Source organism: Oncorhynchus mykiss, chromosome 7 (assembly GCF_013265735.2).
Source record: "Oncorhynchus mykiss isolate Arlee chromosome 7, USDA_OmykA_1.1, whole genome shotgun sequence".
Taxonomy (NCBI): Eukaryota; Metazoa; Chordata; class Actinopteri; order Salmoniformes; family Salmonidae; genus Oncorhynchus; species Oncorhynchus mykiss.
Genome location: NC_048571.1, coordinates 54,201,974 through 54,229,864, shown reverse-complemented (window position 1 = coordinate 54,229,864; position 27,891 = coordinate 54,201,974). Strand labels below are relative to the sequence as shown.

Here is a 27,891-nt window from a genome sequence, read left to right as displayed (position 1 = left end):
GTTGTTTACACAAATTACTGCTATTTACACAGCTGAGTGAAAAGCCCCTGAGGTGGCGTCAAATCAAAGCATGCCTCAACAATCCCCTTTAACAGAAAATCCAAACATTGGCGTAAAATGTACTATATAGGGTAACGATACTTTGATCTCGTGCAAATTGGTTCCAAATGTCCAAAGGTCCCGTAACTGACTGCGGATTACTTTTTTCTCTTCAAATAAAGAAAAGTGAAAATCAAAAATCACGGTATGAGTAGGGAGCTTCACAACTACCGATGCCAAGGGCAGTAGCTCTGCATCCTGATTTTAAAGCTAATATCTGGAGGTTATGTATTAAAATAGGAGCTTGAATTTCCTGTCAAGAGATTAACCAGCCGGAGATCATTATATCCTCATAATGATGTAAGGAAACTCCTGTAATATCATTGAAAATCCCTGCTGAACACCAGCACCGAGCAAACATCTGACACATCTCCTCTTCACCAGCTCACTGGTGACTGAATAACCACATACCATTATCACAACTGGTTGTAATAAGACAATTGGAAAGGATATACTGTAATTCAACCCAAATCTCTCCTCTCTTTACCCTTTTTTGTTTGTCTCTCGATCTTTCCCCCTCTCCCCTCGGTCTCTCTCTCTCAGGTGTACTTTAAGCGGGATGGAGAGTTGATAGAGGTGATATCCTACATCCACCCCTCAGCCGAGGACGGCGGTGGCTCAGCAGGGGTGCGTGGTGCCAGGCCACTCATTAGCAGAGACCTGGACGACACCAAGCTGCAGAGGTCCCTCTCCCTGTTGGACCCCGAGGGCCGGCCAGCCCGCATGTTCACCGAGAGCCCTGAGCGTCGTTGGACTCCGGGCCAGCACACCCAGGGTCGGCAGCAGAAGGAGCAGCCCAGCCCTGCCACGGAGATCATTCCAGAGACAGTTGTGAGCCGGGAGTTCCCTCGCTGGGTCCAGAGCACTGACCCACTCTACTACTTCAGTCACACCCACATCTCCCAGAGTGATGGCTCTGTGCTGGTGCAGGCCAGACTCACCTGGACCCTTAACCCCCAGCTGGACAATGACGCCATGTTCAGCTGTGAGGTCAAGCACCCAGCACTCTCCATGCCCATGCAGACAGAGGTCACACTGGGTGAGTACAACAGAAATATCCTTCCCCTAACCCACTCCTCTCTCCTTGTTTCCCCATCACCGTACTCAATCTCTGAGCCTCCTTATGTATCCCTCGCGAATCTACTCAGAACAACACTGATTTCCATTTGATGCTTAATTGTGTAGTGACTGACAAGGCAATTAATCGAGCTGTCTGTAGCTAAATTGAGTTAACTCACAACCGTTATTGAAGAAGTCAACCTGAATTAAGGAAGTCAAATGAGAATTTATACACAATCAGCCACGTGATGTCCTGTATTGGAGGAGGTTATTGGATGAGGCGATGCAGTGCTGATATGATAAACAGAAACATTAAGTTCACTGAGAAAATAGTAAATGGTAGAGGGCGGAGTGTGGTGCAGTAAGGAGAAGCTGCTGCTGCTCATACAGGTACAAGTTACACGCTGTGTGCACACTTAATATCTTCAGAACGCCAGCTTTCATCTCCTTCACACCTTTAGAGGGGCCTTCTCCTCCTGCTAGTGTCCCTTTCTCACCGTGGTGTGTTGATAGACATGGGGCGGCTCTAACCGCTCACACTTTAACTGTGTGAAGCTTTTGGAGTTTTTCTGTTAGAACAACAACAACAGCGGAGCTAGAAATACACTCAACCATCACAGAAGGACCAGTGTTTAGGGTCTATAAAGGATTTACCAATAATGGCTAACAAGTGCCTATGTGTCAGCATCGAGCTAGCTCACTGCTTAAGGGCCTGCATACTGCAAATAATACACGTTCAATCTGTTTATAATTCTACCCTTGTATATTAAAGTAACTTCCCAGTGAAAATCTCACTTTTAAAAGTATTCTGTTAACTCATCCAAATAATTGTATTGACTCGTCCCATACTCATATTTGTGGCCAAAGCATAAAATGTAGAAGAAAAAAAAAAACACAGACCATTTAAAAATGCTTGCTATTTCCTCGTAGAACATGATGTCATCTCCTTGTGGAGGATGAGCTGGAAAATCAGCAGTTTAGAGAAGGATGATCTGGTCAATTAGAGGTCTATTTGCATGATTATTTTTAATGACCGGTATACGCCCACACCATTCTGTTGTTGGGATATGCCCACACAATTCCAACACAAAAAAAGCTGCTTTTGAACATACTTAATTGCCATATTTTGGAAGGAAAACTATTTCATAAGGATATACTGATATTATCTGTCTTCTCAAGACAGATTGCTGAAATTATGATTTTAACAGCCTCCTCTTTACTGTTGTTACATGTTGATGGTAGAAATATTCTGAACCCAGAGAAAGCCTTGCTAACTGTCAATGGCTTTCATATTTTGACAAGGTTTTTCTATGCTGTGATTCAAGCCATTAATTTACCAGTAGCTTTGTTCTTTAAAGGGATGAAAACAGCTTCTGCAGACATTCCTCCTCACCACCCTGAGAGTCGAGAACAGAAAATGTGCATTTGTTGATTTTAATTGGAGTACACTTGAAATTCAAAGCATTCTTAAACCTGCTTGAAGCAGATTGAACCTGGGGTAGTATGAGTGAGAGCTGCTGTTGTTATAGAGTAGTAATAATAGCAATTACATGTGTTCATATACTGTAGTAAATATCACGTATGGTTAGAATTATGTCACCACTTGAAAACATGATCTATAATATCCTGGTTGGATGTAATAATCTAAAACTGGACACATTTTAAGTATTTCCCCCAAACGGGCCAGAACCTATCTTTTGATTATACAGTTTAATCCAGCTAATTGCTCCTGGGACCTGTCATTCACTCCTGTCCCTTGGCCCTGGCTTTCAGAGCTGTGTTTGGTGAGGAAATTAAAAGGAACCCTCTGAGCACTGACGTCAATTCAACGTCTATTCCACGTTTGTTCAATATAATTTCATAGACATTATGTGGAAAGAACTTTGATCCAACCAGTGTGTGCTCAGAGGGAAGTTTTTGCACTGTCCATAAGTAATACATATTTCACTGATTTAATATCAAGTCAAAGCTTATTGGTCACATACACAGATTTGAAGATACTATCGCAGATGCAGAAAAATGTTTGTTTCGACAATGTGGTAGTACCAAGCAATAATAAAAATGATAAATAATAAAAATGTAAAAAACAATACACATAATCCAGAAATATGTATTCATTAATTAATTAACAAATATCAGAACGAGCAATGCCAGAGACCTGAATATAAATATATATACATATAATGGTGTGTAAAGACAGTATGGACAGTATATGAATAGAAAATGTGTGTACAGTGGTAGTGCTATAGGATGAACCATGATTGGAATACAGTATATATTAAGCGGGTAAAACAGTATGTAAACATTATTAAAGTGACCAGTGTTCAATTACTATTTACATAGGGCAGCAGTCTCTAAGGCGCAGGGTAGATTACCAGGCTATAACAGTGACTAAGGTTCAGGGCAGGGTACTGGGTGGAGACCAGCTAGTTGTGAGTGTTTGTTGTCCTGAAAATACAGTAGAAGCTGTTTCTAAGTCTCTCGTTCCCAGCCTTGATGCACCTGTACTGTCTCCAGCCTTCTAAATGGTGCTTTATGATCTTCTTCTTGTCCTTCCCATCTACACTGGCTGCTGTAGATGTCCTGGAAGGTAGTCAGTGTGCCCCCGGTGATGCGTTGGGCTGACCGCACAAGTTTGTGATGGTCTTAGGGACCAAGCTTAATTTTTTTCAGTCTCCTGAGGTTGAAGAGTCGGTGGTGCACCTTCTTCAACACGCTGTCTGTGTGAAGGGACCATTTCTGCTTGTCAGTGATGATATTTTCCTGGCATCACTATACCAGGGCCATCACCTCCTCACTGTAGGCTGTCTTGTCGTTGTTGGTAATCAGGCCTACCACTCTTGTGTTGTCAGCCAACTTGATAATTGAGTTGGAGACATGGGGGGCAACCAGACATGGGTGAACAGGAAGTACAGGAAGGAGCTAAGCATGTACACCTGTGGGCCCCATGTGCTGAGGATCAGCGTGGCGGAGAGTTGTTGCCTACCTTCACCACTTGGGGCAACCCATTAGGAAGTCCAGGACCCAGTTACACAGGAAGGGGTTCAGACCCAGGGCCTTGAGCTTAGTGATGAGCTTGGAGGGAATATGGGGTTGAAGGCTGAGCTGTAGTCGATGAACAGGATTCTTACATAGGTATTTCTCATGTGCAGGTGGGATAGAGCAGTGTGCAGTGCAATGGCGATTATGTCTTCCATGGATCTGTTGGGGAGATATGCAAATTGTAGTTTGTTTAGGGTGTTGACTAAGGTGGAAGTGATAGTCGTTCCCTAGCCTCGCAAAGCACCTTATGATGACCAAAGTCAGTGCTACGGGGCTATAGTCATTTAGTTAAGTTACTTTCACTATCTTGGGTACAGGAACAACGGTGAACATCTTGAAGCAAGTGGGTACAAAAGACTGGGATATTGAAAGATTGAATGTCTGTAATTAGGCTGGGGTGGTATCCAGATGATCATATTGTCATATTGGTCTTCTCTCATCCCGGGATTTACGGTATTATTGGCTAGCACACAAGGTGGTGCTAAAAACATAAGAAAATCCCATTGGGCCTCAATTCCCATAATGCTAACAAAATTAGCACAAACCAATAGCACAATCACATAGACGCTGTTAGCTAAATGCTAATGAGTGAAAACTAACAAACTAATTGCAAAGACAAGCAAATACAGCTCATAAAGTAATACAAGCATAGCTAATAGCTACCGATTGCCATTTTGGTTGAGTGTGGACATTTTCAAGCGAAAGGGAACTAGAGAAATTGTGCAAATTAACAAAGTTGTGATGCATGCTTTTCTGAAGGAAAGGAGCAGAGGGGAAAAGCTAGTAGGAAGAAATGACAACTGTACAGATAACTCATCCAGAGCTCTTTGACTTCTGGCAGAAATCCATTATTAGATATCTGATGGCAAATATTTAGTAGTGAATTGCACACAAGTGTAACTTCATCACCTAATGTGCGCCGCACAACAGAAATTTGCCGATAGATACAGAACGATATGGAAGCACCATCTCCCGCTTTCTCCCACTGTGCTATAACAAACAAACACGTGACTGGCTCAACTGTTCTGGGGAACTACGGTAAGCTTTATAATGTAGTGCATTGCACAAGTTGACTGCAGGTATTTACTTATGAAGTAACTACTAATATTCTAATTTATAGAAAATCTTTGAAGAAATAGTTTTGACTTTATTGAAAAACCATCCCGTGTTTATTTCCAAATACCCCGGTATACGGTATATACTGTATACCGCTCAAGCATATCCATGAACACTCCAGCCAGCTGGTCTACAAATTCTTTTAAGATAAGGCTTGGGTTAACATGCTTAAATGACTTACTCACATCTGACACGGAAAATGAGAGCACACAGTCCTAGTGACCATCGGGGGACCACGTTGACGGCTCTATGTTGTTTTTCTTGAAGTGGGCGAAGGTGTTTAGCTCATCCGGGAGCGAGGCGTCGTTGTGGCTGGCTTTGCATTTATAATCCGTAAATGTCTGGAGTCCCTGTCACATACAGTACCAGTCAAAGGTTTGGACACACCTACTCATTCAAGGGTTTTTCTTTATTTTTAATATTGTCTACATTGTAGAATAATAGTGAAGAGAAAAAAATGATTAAATAACACATATGGAGTCATGTAGTAACCAAAAAAGTGTTAAACAAAGTAGCCACCCTTTGCCTTGATGACAGCTTTGCACACTCCTGGCCTTCTCTTAACTAGCTTCATGAGGTAGTCACCTGGAATGCATTTCAATTAACAGGTGTGCTTTTTTTAAAGTTAATATGTGGAAAGTGAATTTCTTTCCTTCTTAATGTGTTTGAGCCAATCGGGGGTGTGACAATTTACGGGTGGTATACAGAAGATAACCTGATTTGGTAAAACACTAAGTCAATATTATGGCAAGAACAGCTCAAATATGCAAAGAGAAACGACAGTCCAACATTACTTTAAGACATGAAGGTCAGTCAAAACGGAAAATGTCAAGAACTGTTGCAGTCGCAAAAACTATCAAGCTCTATGATGAAACTGGCTCTCATGAGGATAAATTCATTGGAGTTAAATGCACCTCAGATTGCAGCCCAAATAAATGCTTCACAGAGTTCAAGTAACATACACATCTCAAAATCAGCTGTTCAGAGGAGACCGCATGATTAAAAAATATATATATATTTATTTTTATTTAACTAGGCAAGTCAGTAAAGAACAAATTATTATTTTCAAAGCCGGCCTAGGAACAGTGGGTTAACTGCCTTGTTCAGAGGCAGAACAACAGATTTTTACCTTGTCAGCTCAGGGATTCAATCTTGCAACCTTTCGGTTACTAGTCCAATGCTCTAACCACTAGGCTACATGTCACCCTGAATCAGGCCTTCATGGTCGAATATCTGCAAAGAAACCACTACTAAAGGCCCCCAATAAGAAGAAGAGACTTGCTTGGGCCAAGAAATACGAGCAATGTACATTAGACCGGTGGAAATCTGTCCTTTGGTCTGATGAGTTCAAGTTTGTGTCAAATTTGTGTCTTTGTGTGACGCAGAGTAGGTGAACGGATGATCTCTGCATGTATGATTCCCCCCATGAAGCGTGGAGGAGGAGGTGTGATGGTGTGTGGGTGATTTGCTGATGACACTGTCTGTAATGTATTTAGATTTCAAGGCATACTTAACCAGCATGGCTACAACAGCATTCTGCATCCCAGCTGGTTTGCGCTTAGTGGGACTATCATTTGTTTTCAACAGAACCATGACCCAAAACACACCTCCAGGCTGTGTAAGGGATATTTGACCAAGAAGGAGAGTGATGGAGTGCTGCATCAGATGACCTGGCCTCCACAGTCACCTAAACTCTCCCCAATTGAGATGGTTTGAGATGAGTTGGACTGCAGAGTGAAGGAAAAGCAGACAAAAAGTTCTCAGCATATGTGGGAACTCCTTCAAGACTGTTGGAAAATAATTCCTCATGAAGCTTTTTGAGAGAATACCAAGAGTGTGCAAAGCTTTCATCAAGACAAAGGGTGGCTACTTTGAAGAATCGAAATATAAAATATTTTTTGACTTGTTTAACACTTTTTGGGTTCCTACATGATTCCGTATGTGTTATTTCATAGTTTTGATGTCTTCACTATTATTCTACAATGTAGAAAATAGTAAAAAATAAAGAAAAACCCTGGAATGAGTAGGTGTATCCAAAGTTTTGACTGGTTCTGTACTTCTCAAGTCTAAGCCATTGAAATGTGACTCCACTTTGTCCTTGTACTGTCGTTTTGCCTCTTTGATTGTCTTACTGAGTTTGTAGCTGGTCTGTTTGTCTGTTTGTACACATCCATGCTCCCAGTTACCTGTATATGGTTAAAAGCGCTTTCATTTTTGCGGAAATGCTGCCATTTATCCACAGTTTTTGGTTTGGTTCTAATCGTCACAGTGTGAACAACATAGTCTATGCACTTCCTGATGAACTCCGTCACCAAGTCAGTTTATATGTCGATCTTGTTCTCAGAGGCGACCTGGAACATTTTCCCATTCCGCGTGATTAAAACAATCTTGAAGCATAGATTCCGGTTGGTCAGCACAGTCCCCCAAAACGTTCTTGTATGTTCTTGAATAGACTTTGAGGTACCTTTGCTCCGGTTTGGTGGGTGTGGCGAGGTGTGGCTTGAAGCAATGAATGACGTAAAGGGCAGTGACCACGCTGACAGCGTTCCACAACCTGCAACCCAAACCCTTCTTGTTTTTCAACTGGTCGTTCATCACAGCACTCTTTCCATTCAATTGAACGATCCAGAACATAAAAACTTACTGAACGCAGCCCTGTTTAAGTTTCTTCCTATAGGTGGGGAGGACCAGAGTGGAGGCCTGATCTGATTTGCCAAAGGAAGGGTGGGGAGGGCCCTATGTAACGCTCACGGAAGTGAGCGTAGCAATGATCCAGGGTCCTTGTTGTGCGTGTAGCTCAGGAGATATCTTGATAGAATTTCTGTAGTGTTTTCCTAAGATTTTGTTTATTAAAGTTGATAGTTGATAATCATGAAACAAACTCGTCCACCTTTCTTTTGCCTGGAGAGTTCTTTCTTCCTGTCGATCCGCATGACGGATGGAGAACCTCACTGGCTGAATGGACAGGAACAATTTATCCGTAAAAAGCCATGATTCCGTAAAACAGAGTATGTTACAGTCCTTGATGTCTTTCTGGAAGGAGATCCTCACCCTGAACTTGTCTACTTTATTGTCCAGGGACCGAACATTAGCGAATGATGTACTTGAAAGCAGTGGATGGTATGCACACCGAATGAGACAGAGCGACATTCTGGCAACCAATCAAAGTTGTATTACATATCATGAATATTAACAAGCTGCTCTGTGCGCGCCTTACAAATTGATTCGGGATGGAGCCTTGGGAGCATCTCAGAATGGGCCACACCTCTATGAGTTTCTTGCCTGGGTCTCACCATTCGCCTCAGTTCCAGAATTCATTAACTCAGTGCATCTGAATAATTAAAAGGACTGTACTCCTTTTATTTGCATGATCTATTATTCAGCAGCATGAAAAGACTGGAGGAATTATAATTTCATATATGATGCTGAAATGTGATCCATGCCTGCGTCCACCAGCCATTTCCTCCCCAGACCGTGATAATCACAGAGCAGATGTTCTATTTCAGGAAGGCTGGTGTACAGTTTGAGAGTGTCTGTCTCTGTGTTGATGTTTGTGGTGCGTATGCGTGCATGCATGCATGCATCTGTGCGTGCGTGTGTCTCTATGTTCACCTGTGTCTCATCTCCATATTTATCACACTCTCATCTTGGTATTGTAAGGAGTCCAGTGCAGGCTGCGGGTTGGATGTATGAGATGAATGATAGTGTTGGATTGACGATGACGCAATGATCCCACAGTCACCCCTTTTCAATTGTTTGTTATGTCTTCGCTCTCTCTCCCACACAGTGAAACCACTCTATATTTAAGCAATAAGGCACAAGAAGTGTGGTATAAGGCCAATATACCACAGCTAAGGGCTGTTCTAAGGCACAACGCATCGCGGAGTCGAGCCCTTAGCTGTAGTATATTGGCCTTATACCACAAACCCCCGGTTACCAGCGTAATTAGAAAAATAACACATGCTTTGTCATACCAGTGGTATACTGTCTAATATACCACGACTGTCAGCCAATCAGCATTCAGTGTTCGATCCACCCTGTTTATAAATGTGTACATTCATCAATCTGACTCCATTATTATGTGAATTAATGCAACAAGTCCTGTGCGAATCCTTGCATCACCGACTCAGTATGACTATAATGAACATGTGTCAATCTTGCACCGTTGTGCAATTATTAAGAGGCTAGATACAAATAGCTAATCCTGGCAACTAGTGTTCTAGCATTAATTTATTGAGTCAAGTAGATCAGGGATGTCAAGGTGGAACCCAAGCATATGCTATGTGTAGTGTAAATAACAACTACCTATAGACCTACTAAATTATGACTGTAAAGTCAATCAAATAATCACTCTGTAATATTAGGAATATATTTACTCAATTCAACTAATTGGATGTATTAGTCATGAAATAATTAACACTCAAACAATTACAGTGTACATGAAATACATTATGTGTTACAGAATAACAGAGTAAATTACTATCAGCTAAATACGATTTAACGTGGTTACACATGTCTTCAATTCAGAATAATCTCTAAGAGAAAGAAGTGTGTGTCTGATACACACACGAGCTTGCTAACAAGTCCTCAAAGTATGAGTGAATTCACTGCCCTTTTAACCAAATTCAAGCAGTACATCCTAACCTGAATTAAGATTAAGGTTTCCTAGTGAAAATAAAAGGCAGGAGCAACACATCCAGATTATAATCTTATAAACAAAATGTGAATGTTATGAACAGACAACAGGAATGTGCCTGATAACCAGTCAACCCAAAATACATCAACCAGAAAACATACAATGCAATGAGACATCGAAATTGTGTAGCTCTTTACAAGCTCTTGAAACAAACTAAACACGACAATTTAATTCACACAGTAACATTAATTTCGCCAATTCAAGGTTTCAGCAGTCGCCACACCTTTCCTGGCATTAGTGACCCCAGGACTTCCGTGGGAATGTCTAGTCCTGGATATTGCCACAGCAAAGGTATGGCTCTCTCCTGTGAGATGCAAATATACAACTATCCATCCGGACAATGCCAAATTGAATCAACACGCCAGGCTAGTTACTAGACACCTCTTCGTCACTGGCCTTCATCATCGTTCACATTTGTTCACTCTTTCTATTTTTATCAACTACAGTAATCCCCCGTTTGGAACCTTTGAGTTGTGAAATAACAGCATTGAACCAGTGTTATAGTTCCCACAAGCAGGCTCGCCAAGACGCATGCGAGATACACCAAGTCCCAGGTGTATGTGTATTTGGCCAAGGCAGTAGAGGCACTCAAGAAGATGGTCGCCCCCAGCTTGGCTTGCATGAACTGCTCATCCATGGCAGTTACAGTCCTGGAGCTCTCCTCATAGAAGGTAGAGTCCCACCGGGGTGGAATGACAGTCTTTAGAGGTGCCCTGCATAGAATGCTCAGCTGTCCCATCGTGGAATCCTCCATCACCTCCATCAGAAGGTGTGGGTTAGCTGGACAAGTCAGGCCCATCATCGGAGTCAGTTTGCAAATTCGATGAATCCCCACTCTTTGAGAAAGCCTTGGAAAGCATTCCAAATTGCAATACAGTGAAAGTACACACTTCAACTTGCCAACATTCTACAATGTATGAGAAATACAGTTTACGCAGTAAATGTCTCATGACAAGAGTTGTGAATAAAGTTTCCCTATCATTAATATAGAAAATAGCCAACAAAATTATCCCATCTACTATCTGACCCAAATGGAGGATGAGTTAGTGGACACAAGTTCTGAATGGACAAAAGGAAACAAGTAAAAAACAAGCACAACAAAAAAACATACCATCCAGCATCATTGCAAATAAAAATTCAAACAATATACGGTGATGAACAATTATTTCTCCCCCCCTTCAAGAGGGATGAGTTTGGAACAAATGAGAACACTCTAAAACAATCCTTATAGTGTTGAGCAAATAGTAACATACATTTTGTAAATTCAACTTTTCATCAGTCGCCACACCTCTCCTGGCATCAGTGACCCCAGTACTTCTGTGCTAATGTTTCGTCCTGGACATCTCCCTCCTGTGAGATACAGCCATCCATACGGATAATGTCAAATTGAATCAACACGCCAAGCTAGTCGCATCTTTATCACTGGCTTTTATAATCATTCACATTTCTTCCATCACTATTTTTCGACTACAACTCAACCAGACAATGCTGCAGGTTCTCTATTTCTGAGTTATCGACAGTCATCCAAATCTGTAGAGTCAGAAGCTAGGCCTGCTGATGTTTGGCTGAATCACAAAGCACACCTGATGCAGAGAGCGCTGTTGTTTACTAAGAGCACTGTGTGTCCACTGACCCATCCCACAGTGCTAACAGTTCCAGGCTGACCAGTGAGGAGGTTGGGTTGCTGGTCAACATCTTGGGAGAGTAGGGCTTATTTCCCTGTGAGGCCAATGCCCTCCCAGGTGCCGCAGTATGTCAGTCACATTGCATGCTGTTCAAAGGTGATGACGTTGGACGCCAACTGTCGTTGTTGGAGTGGGTCCCAGAAATTAGCCATCATCCTCTCAACGGTGCCAGCAAGCACTGTGACGCCATGACACCAGTACTGAAAATACCTTTCGGACGGGAAGTGGGAGGTGGGAAGCAGACAGTGTAGCAATCACACTCCCCAGGTAACTGGACAAGTGACATCTTCATCATGGACTTGAGACCACTTATGGTGTAATACTGTAATTTTGATGTGTATGATGAGCTTGATTCAATGTCAAATCTTTCATTTAGGGCTGATAATTGATATGTCTACTTTAGGCCTAACTCAATGCAAGAGCTGGACTATAGTTTCCCCAGTTCTGTCCAGTTCTTTCAGATAATTGTTTTTCCACATTTAGGTAGCCTGACTTAGATCCATTTCATTTCAACATAGCAACTGTAGGGAGTCGTTGTTGTCATTGAGGTATGTATTGACAAGCTTCTCTCTTGTCTTGCATCTATCGTGGCGGTAACGCCACAATCTAATTCTAATTCACATCTCTGGAAGATAGTAACAGAAGTAGAAGGAAGGAGATCATGTTATCTAAAAGGGTCACCTGACTTGATATACTGTACATTGAACAAAAATATAAATGTAACATGCAACCATTTCAATGATTTTACTGAGTTACAGTTCATAGAAGGAAATTAGTCCATTGAAATAAATCAATTAGCCACTAATTTATGGATTTCTCATGACCGGGAATACAGAAGTGCATCTGTTGGTCACAGATAACTTTTAAAAAAGTAGGGGTTTGGATCAGAAAACCAGTCAGTATTTGGTGTGACGACCATGCTCATCTCCTTTGCATAGAGTTGATCAGGCTGTTGATTGTGGCCTGTGGAGTGTTGTCCCACTCCTCTTCAATGGCTGTGCGAAGTTGCTGTATATTGGCAGAAACTGGAACACACGTCGATCCAGAGGATCCCAAACATGCTCAATGGGTGAAATGTCTGAGTATGCAGGCCAGAACTGGGAAATTCTCTGCTTCCAGGAATTGTGTACAGATCCTTGCGCATTACCGTGCTGAAACATGAGGTGATGACTGCGGATGAATCGCACGACAATGGGTCTTTGTGCATTCAAATTGCCTTTGATAAAATGCAATTGCGTTCGTTGTCTGTAGCTTATGCCTGCACATACCATAACCCACCTGCCACCATAGGGAACTCTGTTCACAACGTTGACTTCAGAAAACCACTCGCCCTCACAATGCCATACACGCTGTCTGCCATCGGCCCATTACAGTTGAAACTGGGATTCATCTGTGAAGAGCACTTCAGTGAGCATTTGCCCACTGAAGTCAGTTACAATGCCGAAATGCAGTCAGGTCAAGACCCTGTTGAGGACAACAAACAAGCAGATTAGTTTCCCTGAGACAGTTTCTGACAGTTTGTGCAGAAATTCTTTGGTTGTGCAAACCCACAGTTCCATCAGGTCTCAGACAATCCCGCAGGTGAAGAAGCCAGATGTGGAGGTCCTGGGCTGGCGTTGTTACACGTGGTCTGCGGTTGTGAGGCCGGTTGGACGTACTGCCAAATTCTCTAAAATGACGTTAGAAGCGACTGATGGTAGAGAAATTAACATTAACATTTAATCCCTGCAGTCAGCATGCCAATTGCACTCTCACTCAAAACGTGAGACATCTGTGGCATTGTGTTGTGTGACAAAACTGCACATTTTAGAGTGTCATTTTATTTTTCCCACCACAAGGTATCTTGGCAAAGGAGAAATGCTCACAAACAGGGATGTAAATAAATTTGTGCCAAAAAATGTAGAGTAATAAGCTTTTTGTTAGTTTTTCTGGGATCCTTTATTTCAGCTCATGAAACATGGGACCAACACTATCAATCAAATTTATTTTATATAGCCCTTCGTACATCAGCTGATATCTCAAAGTGCTGTACAGAAACCCAGCCTAAAACCCCAAACAGCAAGCAATGCAGGTGAAGAAGCACGGTGGCTAGGAAAAACTCCCTAGAAAGGCCAAAACCTAGGAAGAAACCTAGAGAGGAAGCAGGCTATGTGGGGTGGCCAGTCCTCTTCTGGCTGTGCCGGGTGGAGATTATAACAAAACATGGTCAAGATGTTCAAATGTTCATAAATGACCAGCATGGTCGAATAATAATAAGGCAGAATAGTTGAAACTGGAGCAGCAGCACAGTCAGGTGGACTACATATTGTGTTTATATTTTTGTTCAGATATTTTCAAATGTGATGGAAGATCTCCTAATACATTAGCCTGATGCAGGGTAAGAATCAGTGTCTGCCCAAGAAAAGGCATGCTTCATTAGTTCCAGCCGACACTTTGTGACGTGATTTATGGGTGGAATTTAGGTCATTTATCTGTTTATTTATTTATTTTAGTTTCGCTCATCAATTGAAACAAGCACATTGTGATTTATATTGAGAAGTGTGAATTTTATTCATTGTAAGGTTCCTGAATAACTAGATGTTGGCGTGCATATCTGACCTATTTAGGATTTCCCTCGTCCAACCAAATCTCATTACTTCTATTTGGTTCATTGTCTAACATAAGGGATCAGAAAGCGTGCTATATGGTTATCTAGAGGGAAATTGTCAGTCAACTGAAGCGAAGCAGAACCAGTTTATGCAGGCCCAATTTAAGCCCCTACGACTACCACATCACCACAGAATTACAATCTGTCCTCCTGCTACAATGCTGTACATCACTAAGGTTGCATAGTTTAATCTTAAATGGATGACACTCAATCTTAAAGCTGCAATATGTACATTTTTGGGAGAGCTGATCAAATTCACATAGAAATGCGAGGTATAGATCTTACTGAAAGCAAGTCTAAGAAGCGGTAGATATGTTCTATGTACGCTATTTCTATGCTTCCCGTTCTTAAGTTTTGTTTTTTAGTCTTTTACTTTCCGTTTTGTACTCAAGCTTCAAACAGCTGAAAATACAACGTCTTTGGTTATTGAACAGATATTTCACAGCGGTTTAGATTGTACAATGAGTCTCTACAAGTGTTTCCCAAACTCGGTCCTGGAGACCCCAAGGGGTGCACATTTAGTTTTTTTCCCTAGCACTACACATCTGACTCAAATAATCAAAGCTTGATTATTTCTGCATATTGCACCTTTAAATCATATGCAAATCATTCAATGTCTTCATTCAATCTCTGCTCCATACATAATCCATATAGGCCCCTCTGAAAGTGAACAATATGAAAGCTTTCCTGTCCCTTCTCCTGAAACTCCCATTGTTTCAATAGGAACCTAATGGATACCATCTGGGGGCTCCGTCTGTGCTAAGACAAGGGAATTAGTTCTCTCGCTGCCACCACACTCCTACTGGTGCGCTCCCATTCTCCTCCAGTAATGACTGTCTATCCAATTTAGTCCCCTCTCTCTCCAAGGGGGAATACATCTGCAGTGTCCCTAGCTGTGGATGAAAGGACATGGAGGTCCCGAGGAAATTGCATTTGCCTCGCTCTCCTCTTCTTTCCTCCAAACAAAATAGGTACCTCCTGTATTTACTTGACATGCCACTGGGTTGACACTTCTTTTCTCTTTTCCTTCTCTTTCTCTCTCTCTCTCTCTCTCTCTCTCTCTCCCAGCGGCTCCTAAGGGCCCCAAGCTTTTGATGACCCCCACCAGGGCAAAGGTAGGGGATACGGTGCGCATCACCGTGCAAGGATTCCAGGTAGGCGCTGGGGTTCCTGGGGTAAGTGCATGGGGGTTTATGAAACCGGGGGGCCATGTTCAGTTTGGGATAGGACGGTACAGGGGAGATGTGCAGTTAAGCCTGTCGAGTTTTCTGATATAGTGGCCATTCTTACAGGGTGAGAGATATACCATATGTCTTCTCGGTCTAAGGCTAGCATACTGTTTCTTGTTTGGAAAAAATCATAAGTGCACTATTGGAAAAAGTGACTTGTTCGAATTTTTGGGGAATTGTTTTATCTTTTCACATGTATTTTTTCAATGTGGGGTTCTGACTATGCCTCAAGGCAATAAACTATTTCAATGAGAAATAAATAACCCATTCAAAATCTGTTTGTTTATGGATAGCTCCAATTCTCTGATGTTTTTTTATTTTCTTAAGTCTATCTCCTTAAGGCATGCATCTCAAGCTAGCTGTTAGAGGATTGCTCAGCAGAGCAGAGTTTGGGTTTGTACCTGCTAGAGCATTCCAGTCAGGAGATTGTCCTTGTGTAACTACCATCCTCTGCCCCCAAAAATAATAAGTTTCCAGTAGTAGCTGATCCCCATCTCAGTGACAGGAATAGGGATGCCACAGTGTTGGCGCTGCCTGCTAGAGCCAACCAGGTGGAGAGTACAAGGCAAATTCTGATAGGCCAATTCTAATGGACCAGCACACCAATCACCTTTGTTACTTTTCATTCACTGCTTCATGAATTTCTGGGCATGATAGCGCTGTGTGTTTTTATAAAGTGTTTGTTTTTCATTGCTTTATTCTGGTTTGCTACTTTCAATCTAATAATGGCACTTATTCGGTGCCTTGGGTTTAGTGTAGCAGTTTAGAGTCTGGGCAGATGTATACGACTATCTCCACCCACTAATGTCATATTATTTGAAGATCTCCTTTGAATAGTGTTAAGAATGGTCACTATAAACAGGCTTGACTGGGACATACAGCCAATTGGGCCCTTCGGAAATAAACATCCGTGCATGGAGATTCATCCCAAAGAAAATCTCCCTTATCCTTCACTGGACCAAGGCTCTAGGGTTTCACTAGTAGATAAGATGTAGTGCTAAGACATATACCTATCTTGTCTTCTCATTGTGTGATAAAAAAAGATATCAGTATCCCCTACGGTTTAAAATATCAGAATTATACATAATCACACAGGGTGGGCTTTTAGTTTTCTTTCCACTTGATATGCTTTGTCCCCACTCTGTATTAATCCATATGAAGATAAGAAAGGCCCTGGTGCTTTTATTGGAGCTGTCTTTTTCATTTAGGCTCTGTAATGCCGTTGGGGATATGTGATAGGACCTTTCATGCTTTTTATCTTGATAGACCTTATGCCATGACTGCCCCTGATCAACAAACTACTTTCACTTCTGTCACCATGTGAATTCTTTGGTTTCAGAACTCTTATCAGGGCAGTCATTTTTAAAGGTTACACAAGTCACACTAGCTTAGTCAGAATGATGACACACCAGCTCCTTAAAGGCATACATTCAGTTCATTAAAGCATTTCTACAGTATGGGTCACACAGTGACAAGAGTCAAGTCGTGGTATTTTCTTTAAGACCCTGTGCAGTCAAAAACGTGATTTATCTGTGTTTATATACATTTTCAATTGTGAAATGATAATAATGTCCTTGTAGTGTGCGAGCTGTTTGAAAAGACTACCTGAAATGTCAGCCTGTTTTGGTGGGATGGAGTTTTGGCCTGCCTGGTGACGTCACAAGGTGGCAAATTAGTTAATAGACCAATAAGAAAGAGAGTTTCAAACCTCTGCCTATAAAAACTAGTTTTCAGTTTTCCACTCCCCACTCAGACCACTGCTCTTGCTAATAAGCAATTTTTTTATTGTTTTTGACCATTTTCATTAAAAATAATCACGGTAATATACTTAATTGTTACCCTGAAATGATTTGATATTGAGATAAAAACGGTTGCATTGGGCCTTTATTAAAAGGGCTGGGAGGTCACATTTCAAAATGGTAAAAGAAAATCTAGTCAGATTATCAATAGTTTATCTCAATGGAATTTCGTTCTGTTGCATCACACTTCAGGAATAGACATCTATCTTTTTCTGGCCTTTCGCTCAAGATGTATGACAGCAACATACTTGGCCCTCAGCCCTGCAGTATAAACTAGATGAAACTGGGTTCCCTAGCTGGATTCACAGAAACAGAAGAAACGCCTGTCCTTCTTTGACAATGTGTGAAGTGATCATAATTCCTGATGGTGTGTTGTTCCCTTTGAATAGCATTTGAGCGCCACAACCCCTCGTTGCACTTTACTACTAAACGCCCTCTCCTCCCCTACTGACATGTTCTCCAGCTGTTTTGATTTGAATAACATGTCTGTATCCAGCAGATGGCAGAAAATACATCCAGAGGAGTACAGCAGAAAGGCTTCTTCCCTCAGAGGGAGAATTATGTGACATTTTGAAAAGGGGAATATTTTGAAACTGGGAAATTTCTTGAGAGGCATGAGCATCTGAAAACATTTGCAAATGTAAATCAAATCATATTTTATTTGTCACATGCTTCGTAGGTGTAGACTAACAGTGAAATGCTTACTTAGGGGTCCTTTTCCCAACAATGCAGAGCAAAAGATAAAGATAAAAAAATAAAGATTACAATTGTTTAAAAAAAAAATGGTAACAGAGAAATAAATACATAGTAAATAACGAATAACAATAAGGAGTAAAAATAACAAGGCTAAATACAGGGACTACCAGTACTGAGTCGATGTGCAGGGGAATGAGGTAATTGAGGTAGCTACGGTATGTACATATAGTAGTAGTAAGTGACTAGGCAACAGGATAGATAATAGGCAGCAGCAGCGTATGTGGTGATTTCAAAAGTGTGTTTGTGTGAGTGTGTGTGTGGCGTCAGTATGTAGTGTTGATTATTAATTCATACTGCTAACGTACCATTGCATTAGGGAATTGAGCTTGTATTATTCATGTAGCCTTTGCTCTTAATCTCTTGACTGGGACTTAAACTTGTTCCCCTCTTGACCAACCCTCCCTCACACACACTTGTGGTGGTCTGTCAATAGAATGAGGTGTTCCCTGAGCCCCTCTTCACCTGGACCCGGGTCGGGGGCCGTCTGCTTGACGGGAGTGCTGAGCGGGATGGGAAGGAGCTGATTCTGGAGCGAGTGCCAGCCGAACTCAACGGCTCCATGTACCGCTGCACGGCCCAGAATCCTCTGGGCTCCACGGACACGCACACCCGCCTCATCGTCTTTGGTATGTGTCCAAACTCATTACCATATTCTGTCATCCTAGAGGGCATTGCAGAGAATCACAAATGTAGTACTTGTTCTTGTTCATGGTATGTTTTATTCCCACTAGTCAAAGGAATATCCTCATTCAAATTTCAAACACCATTAAAATTGTGTTTCAACTGTTAATATTATGCATCCACATACTCTGAAGTATTAAGCAATGCATTTATGTAAAAAATATATATTTATGTGCCCATTTTTAGATATGAATTATCAATGCGAACTAAGTGCATGAGTAATAAGTGATTGTATCACTAAATGACTCAGCAATGCCTCTAGTACAAAGGCTGATTTATGCAAGTGAGTAATGCCCCTCATGTGGGTGAGTAGAAATCCAACAGCCATGGGAATCCCACAAGCAGCATGTAATGTACCCATTCTCTCCAACACTGACTACTAATAATCACATGAAGGGCCCATAATAGAATAAATGATCTTTGTTGTTGACAGTGTCATCTCTTTGTTCAACGACCCACCTTGAGCAAGCTAGATCAGTCTTTTCATGATGTGCTGCTATTTATCGCAGTTCCAAAGTCCTGAGTTTGCTTTAGTTGATGTGGGAGTTGGCTTGCTTGCTGACTCTATTACTGCTGAATGTCCTGCTGCCCTGGTGTGTTTGCCCTTGGGCCCTGTGGAATGACTGCATCCTGCGTGAGAACTTGATCAGAGGCCTGTCAATCACGGCTGCTCTGTTTTAATCAAAACCGCTGCAACGAGGATGAAGGTCTTCTCCCCTGTATTATATATTATCTACTCTCGTGTTAGAGATAACTGCCATGCAAGAGTTGGAATATATATATATATATATATATATATATATATATATATATATATATATATACGTTCCAGGGTTAGTTTCCAGGGTTAACATATGCACAGGACATGTGTGTAGCAACCGCAGGACAATCAGAGGGTAAATCAGCTCAGGTCCATTAAGCAGAGAAGGCCATTCCACACAGTAATCTGCCTGCACTGCCATTAAGAAATTCTCTGTCCATCGTTTGATAAATCCGCACCCGGTCATCCTCCAGTGAGCAATGTTTAAAAAATATGGTAGTGAAACTGTCACTTTGGGAAGGTGTTACCTTTGGGAGCGTTTTGGTAGAAAGAACACTAATGCCTATTTAACACCCTGATGCTACGTGCAGAATGTTGGCTGTCTGTGTGTCTATGTCTCTGTCCTAGTATAGATGGCTTCCACTCATGTTTAGAGGAGCAGAATGGTGATTGAGTGACCTTGAAACCGTCCCCGGCGGCCTTGAAATGGGACACTTCCCACTGGGCCGAGATGTCAATTCAACATCTATTCCACATTACTTCGGTGTAACTTCATTTAACAATGACATGGAAACAACGTTGATTCAACCAGTGTGTGCCTAGTGTGTTCTCTCTCCAGGGGCAGAGTGGATATTTGGAGCTCTGCTCTCTTGGCAAACTGTTCATTATACATCATCAAGTATAACAGAGTATAAGGATGGCATGCTATTGAGACTCTCCACTGGCAGAAAGCAGTACTCATATCTTGATCATGAACATATCCTTGTACCCTTGGTGATTACACTGAAGTGACTCATCAAATCAAATGTTATTTGTCACAAGCTTCGTAAACAACAGGTGTAGACTAACAGTGAAATACTTACTTATAGGCCTTTCCCAACCATGCAGAGAGAAAGAAAATGTATAAATAATACAAAAAGTAATAAATAACATGTAATAATAATAGTAATAATAAATACACAATGAGTATCGATAACTTTGCTATATACATGGGGTTCCAGTATCGAGTTTATGTGCAGGGGTATGATGTAATTGAGGAAGATATGTACATACAGTGTCTTCAGAAAGTATTCATACCACTTGACGTATTCCACATTTTGTTGTGTTACAGCCTGAATTCAAAATGTATTCCATTTTTTTTTCCACCCATATACACAAAATACCTCATAATGACACAGTCAAAACATGGTTTTAGAAATGTTTGCAAATGTTTTGAAATTGAAAAACAGAAATGTCTCATTTCCATAATTATCCACACCCCTGAGTCCATACTTTGTAGAAGCATCTTTGGCAGCAATTACAGCTGTGAGTCTTCCTAGGTAAGTCTCTAAGAGCTTTCCAAACCTGTATTGTGCAACATTTGCCAATTATTATTTTTAAAAGTATTCAAGCTCTTTCAAATTGGTTGTTGTTCATTGCTAGACAATCATTGTCAGGTCGTGCCATAGATTTTCAAGTAGAGTTAAGTCAAAACTGTAACTCGGCCACTCAGGAACATTCACTGTCTTTTTGGTAAGCACCTCCAGTGTAGATTTGGCCTTGCGTTATTGCCCTGCTGAAAGGTGAATTAATTTGCCCGTGTCTATGCTTGAATGCTTGAATATATGGAGAGTGGTACTCAGTAATGTGTTGTATTTGATTTGCCACAAACATAACACTTCTGTATTCAGGACAAAAAGTTAACAGCTTTTTGCAGTATTTCTTTAGTGCCTTGTTGCAAACAGGATGCATGTTTTGGAATAGTTTTATACTGTACACGCTTACTTCTTTCACTCTGTCAATTATGTTAGTATTGTGCAGTAACTACAATGTTGTTGATCCATCCTCAGATTTCTCCTATCACACTCATTATGCTCTGTAACTGTTTTAAAGTCACCATGAGGCCTCATGGTGAAATCCCTGAGGGGTCTCCTTCCTCTCCGGGCAACTGAGTTAGGAAGGACGCCTGTATCTTTGTACTGACTGGGCGTATTGATACACCATCCGAAGTGTAATTAATAACTACACCATGCTCAAAGTGATATTCAGTGTCTGCCTTTTAAAAATATCTCCAATAGGTGCCCTTCTTTGCGAGGCATTGGAAAACCTTCCCGGTCTCTGTGGTTGAAACTGTGCTTGATATTCATTGCTAGACAAAGGGACCTTTCAGATAATTGTTTGTGTGGGGTACAGAGATGAGGTAGTCATTAAAAAAATCATGTTAAACACTAGTATTGCACACAGAGTAAGTCCATACAACGTATGTGACTTGTTAACTAACTATTTAGCAGTGATATGGCTTGGGGTAGAAGCTGTTCGGGGTCCTGTTGGTTCCAGACTTGCATCTGTACCCCTTGCTGTTCGGTAGCAGAGACCAAGTCTATGACTTGGGTGGCATGGAGTCTTTGACAATTTTTAAGGCCTTCTTCTGACATCGCGTGGTATAGAGGTATAGAGATGGCAGGGAGTTCGGCCCCGGTGATGTACTGAGCCATACGCACAATCCTCTGTTTGGCCTTTCGGTCAGATGCCAAGCAGTTGCCATACCAAGCGGGGATACAGCCAGTCAAGATGGTCCCAATGGTGAAGCTGTAAAACGTTTTGAGGATCTGAGTACCCACGCCAAACCATCTTGAGGGGGAAAAGACGTTGTTGTGCCCTCTTCATGACTGTGTTGGTGTGTCTGAACATGACACATTATATATGTGACTGGTTTCAGGAAACTAGGCGTATGTCACAAGTCACGACTTCACAGGAGAGCCGTTTGAACGCAAATGTTATTTTTTTTATCAAAATGCGTTTACAAGTTTATCAAATTTCAAAGCAGAAATACTTCCCCATTGTTCTTCGAAAATGCAGTGTATGACATACCATTTTGTAGATCTGAGTCTCTACTTTTTGACAATGTAAAAAAAACATTTCAAATGTTGCTACATAAGACCGAATCCAGGTGGTGAGTCACATATGTGACCGACCGCCTCGATTCGGTCTTATGTAGAAACATTTGAAAATCCTACATTACAGTATGTCTGCCATTTTGGAGTTGTAGTGCATGTGATGTTTCAAATTCAGCATTGTTCACACCCTCTTAAGTCTTTACGCTACAGAATACAATGACATTGTAGATGATTCTGTGCTTCCAACTTTGTGGCAACAGTTTTGGGAAGGCCCATTCCTGTTTCAGCATGATAATTCCCCCGTGCACAAAGCAAGGTCCATACAGAAATGGTTTGTCAAGATCAGTGTGTAAGAACTTGACTGGCCTGCACAGAGCCCTGACCTCAACTCCATCGAACACCTTCGGGATGAATTGAAATGCTGACTGCGAGCTAGGCCTAATCGCCCAACATCAGTGCCCAACCTCACCAATGCTCTTGTGGCTGTTTGGAAACAAGCTCTCGACCCGCTGCACTTCAGCCCCGTCGATGTAAATGGGGGTGTGCTCGTCCCCCCCGTTTCCTGTAGTCCATGATCAGCTCCTTTGTCTTGCTGATGTTGAGGGAGAGGTTGTTGTCCTGGCACCACACTGCCAGGTCTCTGACCTCCTCCCTATAGGCTGTTTCATCTTTCCAGTGATCAGGCCTACCACCATTGTGTCGCCAGCAAACTTAATAATGGTGTTGAAGTTTGCACCTCAATGCAGACGTGGGTGAACAGGGAATACAGGAGGGGACTAAGCACACACCCCTGAAGGGCCCTCATGTTGGTGGATGTGTTGTTGCATACCCTCACCACTTGGCCCCTCTGGAATTCCAGGATCCAGTTGCAGAGGGAGGTGTTTAGTCCCAGGTTTCTTAGCTTAGTGATGAACTTGGAGGGCACTATGGTGTTGAACACTGAGCTGTAGTCAATGAACTGCATTCTCACATAGGTGTTCTTCTTGTCCATGTGGGAGAGGGCTGTGTGGAGTGCAGTAGCGATTTCATAATCTGTGCATCTGTTGGGGCAGTATGTGAATTGGAGTGGGTCCAGGGTGTCTGGGATGATGATGTTTATGTGAGGTATGACCAGCGTTTCAAAGCATTTCGTAGTTACAGATGTGAGTGCTAAGGGGCGATAGTCACTTAGACAGGTTACCTTGGAGTTCTTGGGCACAGGGACTATGGTGTTCTGCTTGAAACATGTAGGTATGGCAGACTAGGTCAGTGAAGACACTTGCCAGCTGGTCAGTGCATGCTCTGAATACGCGTCCTGGTAATCCGTCTGGTGCTGCAGCCTTGTAAATGTTAACCTGTTTAAAGGTCTTACTCAGCAGTGAAGAGGCTGGCTGTCACAAACACACTGATTTATCTCTGTCTTTGTGGACTGAGTAGGGAAATCGCATGTGGATGCTAATAGATCAGCAGTTTATTTTCTGCTATTGCCCTCTTGCCCCATCTAACTGCTGCTCTAACTTACCAGAGAGCCCAATGTCCACAGCTCTATTAATACAGGCTCATGTCATTTAACATGAGCTTAAAGAACGTAGAGTTCAGCTTCATTAGACCCCCTACCCATGTCAGCTCACTATTTTCTCATCATCACTTCACTTCTTTTCCCTTTCTCTGTCTGTCTGTCTGTCTGTCTGTCTGTCTGTCTGTCTGTCTGTCTGTCTGTCTGTCTGTCTGTCTGTCTGTCTGTCTGTCTGTGTCTGTCTGTCTCTCGTTCTCGCTCTCGCTCTCGCTCTCGTTCTCGCTCTCGCTCTCGTTCTCGCTCTCGCTCTCGCTCTCGCTCTCTCAATTCAATTCAATTCAATTCAAAGGGCATTATTGGCATGGGAAACATATGTTTACATTGCCAAAGCAGTGAAATAGATAATAAACAAAAGTAAAATAAACAATGAAAAATGAACAGTAAACATTACACTCTCAAAGTTTTTAGTGTAATAGTATCATATTATGGCTGTACAGTGTTAAAACAATATCTCTCTCTCTTTCTGTTTACCCTCTCTCTATTTTCCCTTCATCTCTATCAACAGAAAATCCTGCCATGATGAAAAACACTCAGAATCCGAACAGTAAGTATGGCACCCATGAAGACCACTCACAGAGAAAGTTTATTTTGTAGTCTTTTAAAGAGCATTTCTCCTTTTTGTTTGTTTGAATGTTGTTTTTCTCACACATTTTTGAAGATGTATTTGAATACATTTGAGATGACAAGCATGCAATCTGTATCCTAAATGGGACAGTAACAAATGACTAGCTACTAGCTACTTCTTGGTTAGGGTTTAATGGACAGACAAACTGACGACAGGTGAACACTGTCTGTCATTCTATCGTCAACAGAAATCTCTCCCCCTATGTTCAGATACAATACTCCTTCAGTCACTATCCACTTGTATACATTTGTGAGAACTGTGAGATTAGGGTTGTTTCATACACACTGTGGGGCCTCATTTGCAGCGCCTCCAATTATCATATGTTAAGATGAGGGATTGTCAAAAAAAGCGCAGAGGGATATGAGGGTTCTCTTTCTCAGTCTCTCTCTCTCTGCTGCTTTGCTTGCCATATCTTATGGATGTAAATTTTAACATGCAAATGATCCGGCAGGAGCAGGTTTGCCACAGCAAGGATAGAATCAGGTCAGTGAGGAAGGTACCGATCGCGGAGCGATGTGCCTCGCATGCAAGTCAAATCGGTGTAGAACATGGCCCGAGAGGTCGCCACACACGTGTCTGATCGCTCAGTGGCTGATCTGCCAACTCCTCCCTCTGTGTGTGTGGGAAGTCCACCCTATCTGTCAGTCAGCACAGAGGCCACAGCAGAGAACAGCAACAAACCACATACCTTTTAAGGGCCACCATCCATCTCTGTCAGAGTTTCAACCCTCTCGCTGTCCTAACAAATGTTTTAGAATATTGATGATAATGGAAATTAACTGAGGTATAGAGAATCATGGGAAGTGGGGCAGTGGCCCGTAGTAGTTGTTTATTGCAATCCTACTTAAACAAGCGGAATGCGTAAGGCTATTACAATTGTTGTTCTAGAAGGAATATCATGTTTAGCATCATTAACATCAGTGGAGAATGTGGTTATGTTGACATAAAAGCAAAGAGCCAGGATTCCCAATTGCCCTTGTTTTGAAAGGCTTTACCGGGACATAATATCTGACCAGATCTGCTCTGGCGGTATATGATTTGGTTCCATTCATTTTTATTACGTAGAAAGGAAATTATGACCTGACCAAGAAGTAACTGACCAATCAGTGTTTTTATTGAGATTAAAGTCTGTTTTGTCTAGTGACTGGCAATTATAAATAGTGATTGTATCTGACTCTTCTCTCTTTTTCTGGCCCTTGCAGATGGAGCCCCTCGCGTGGATGTAGTCGGACTAATATGGATGGTGCTGTCCCTGGCCCTCACAGTGACTGTGGAACTGACGTGAACCCTCCCAGCCAACACACACTCTGTATACACACACACAACACACAGTAGACCCACAGAGACACAAACACACACAAACAATCCCAAGCCTTTCCAACACACATACACACACCACATACACATACCACAAGCCCAAAACACCACCACACCACAAACAGACACACATACAACCACACCACACAGTCCTGCAAGCCTTTTCCAGTCATCCAACCTGCCCTCCATGCATCAGTCTTTCAGGAACCAGTGCCACCACCCGATGGGCCTCTACTCTGTTTTTGAAATGAAATAATAACAAAGATTATAATATAAAGAAAACAACTTCCTGAACATGAGAATAACCACCTCCAGTATGCCCCTTCCCCCGACCACACCTTCTTTTTGTTTCTTGTCACACCTCTGCCTGTTGATCAATAAAATTAGTTGTTAAAAAAGGAAAATAAAAAGCATTTGGGTTTGTTTTGATATGTTCAAATGTTGCAAGTGTGAAGAGAGACACTGAGCCGACGAGTGTGGGAGGGCCAACCAGTTGTCCCATTCACTGGGCTGTGTTGTACCCAGTCTTTAAGCTACACATAAACAACTGGGAACAAATGTGAACGCTCAATGAGCACGTTATTTTTTATCACGATTACAGGTATTTCTTTTCTTGGATGGCTTGGAATGTACAAGAGGACTAAACGCAAAGAGAAAATGGAAAATCTCCTTTTTGAGTGTATTTTGTGTACATCTGTGTAAATATTGAAGATAATCAAAGAGGTTTTATGGGTTCAGGTTAGGATTGGTTGGTGAAGAGTTGGGAGGGTTTGCAGCAGCTCACAGCCTTTGTTTGTATTTTCTCATCCTTTATCGCTGTTTCAAGAGATAATCCTATAGGCTGTCAGGACAGAACAGTTTACAGCCTTCTGATCCCATTCATTCAGTCTCTACATCTGTGTGACAAGTTTGAAAATGAGGACAGAAAAAAACAATGCAAATATCCTACATTATGTCTGCCGTTTTGGACTTGTAGTGCATGTGACGTTTGACAATTCGTTCTCCTTTTCGTGTTTTGCAGTGGTCAACACTGCATCTCATTGTCACTGGCCTGTAATCCAGTTATTTACTTGTTACATACTTAAGTGACATTGCATTATGTACAATATGTAACTCTTCCCCCTGACATCTCCTAGTAGGATCATGTTAGCCACCATTTCAGGAAGATGCTCACCTGAAGCAGAGTGCTAACAGGGTTGTTGCATTTGTTTCATATCACCTGTATTAAAATGGAGAGATTATCAAATAATCTGGCTTGACTTTACTTCTACAACCTAAGGGTGTTTTAAATGACATACAGTAAAACTGCCTTACTCTCTTTACTATGGAAGATATATAGGCCTACCTAATAATTTATTTGATCACATATTGGATAACAGGTTAATATACATACATGACCTTTAGAATAATCATATTCCAATATATGAGGAAAAATTATGAATTATACAAATGTCCTCTCAACACATCAACTATGACTTTCTCTACTTTGGGGCCATGACAAAGTGTATATGGAGGTATTTGGCAGGAATGTTTGATGACCTTCCAGAGGTCAAGAGATTATCCCTTGGGCCTTTTCTATACAGAAGATCTACAATAAAACTGCCAAATATTTCAAGTTCAGTTTCTGGAAATAATTAGGTTGGAATATACAGTATTCTGACACGGACATTAACCCCTTTATGCTGATCTGGATACAGTGGGTTCCAAAATGATTGACACCCTCATAAAAATGAGCCAAAAATGACTGTATAAAATAAATCATTCATATACAGAGCTAATCTATATATAGCAAAGCATGACAGGTGTACAAAATCAAGCACACAGCCAAGCAATCTCCATAGACAAACATTGGCAGTAGAATGGCCTTACTGAAGAGCTCAGTGACTTTCAATCGTCTGTCCTCGGTTGCAACATTCACAAATGAGTTCCGAACTGCCTCCGGAAGCACA

The 27,891-nt window shown here is 41.8% G+C and overlaps 1 protein-coding gene across 2 annotated transcripts in view; it reads left to right on the top strand.

The window, feature by feature from the left end:
- LOC110528004 (immunoglobulin superfamily member 21) overlaps window positions 1-27,191 on the top strand; it is a 282,540-nt gene extending 255,349 nt beyond the window's left edge. The window contains exons 6-10 of one of the 2 annotated variants that reach the window (XM_021609765.2): window positions 643-1,138; window positions 15,413-15,519; window positions 18,562-18,754; window positions 24,506-24,544; window positions 25,828-27,191. In XM_021609765.2, coding sequence (XP_021465440.1) covers window positions 643-1,138; window positions 15,413-15,519; window positions 18,562-18,754; window positions 24,506-24,544; window positions 25,828-25,910 — 918 coding nt within the window. In that variant the 3' untranslated portion in view covers window positions 25,911-27,191. The remainder of the gene's footprint in view (window positions 1-642; window positions 1,139-15,412; window positions 15,520-18,561; window positions 18,755-24,505; window positions 24,545-25,827) is intronic. The other variant, XM_021609767.2, reaches the window with a different exon arrangement.
- The last annotated feature ends 700 nt before the right edge of the window (window positions 27,192-27,891 follow it).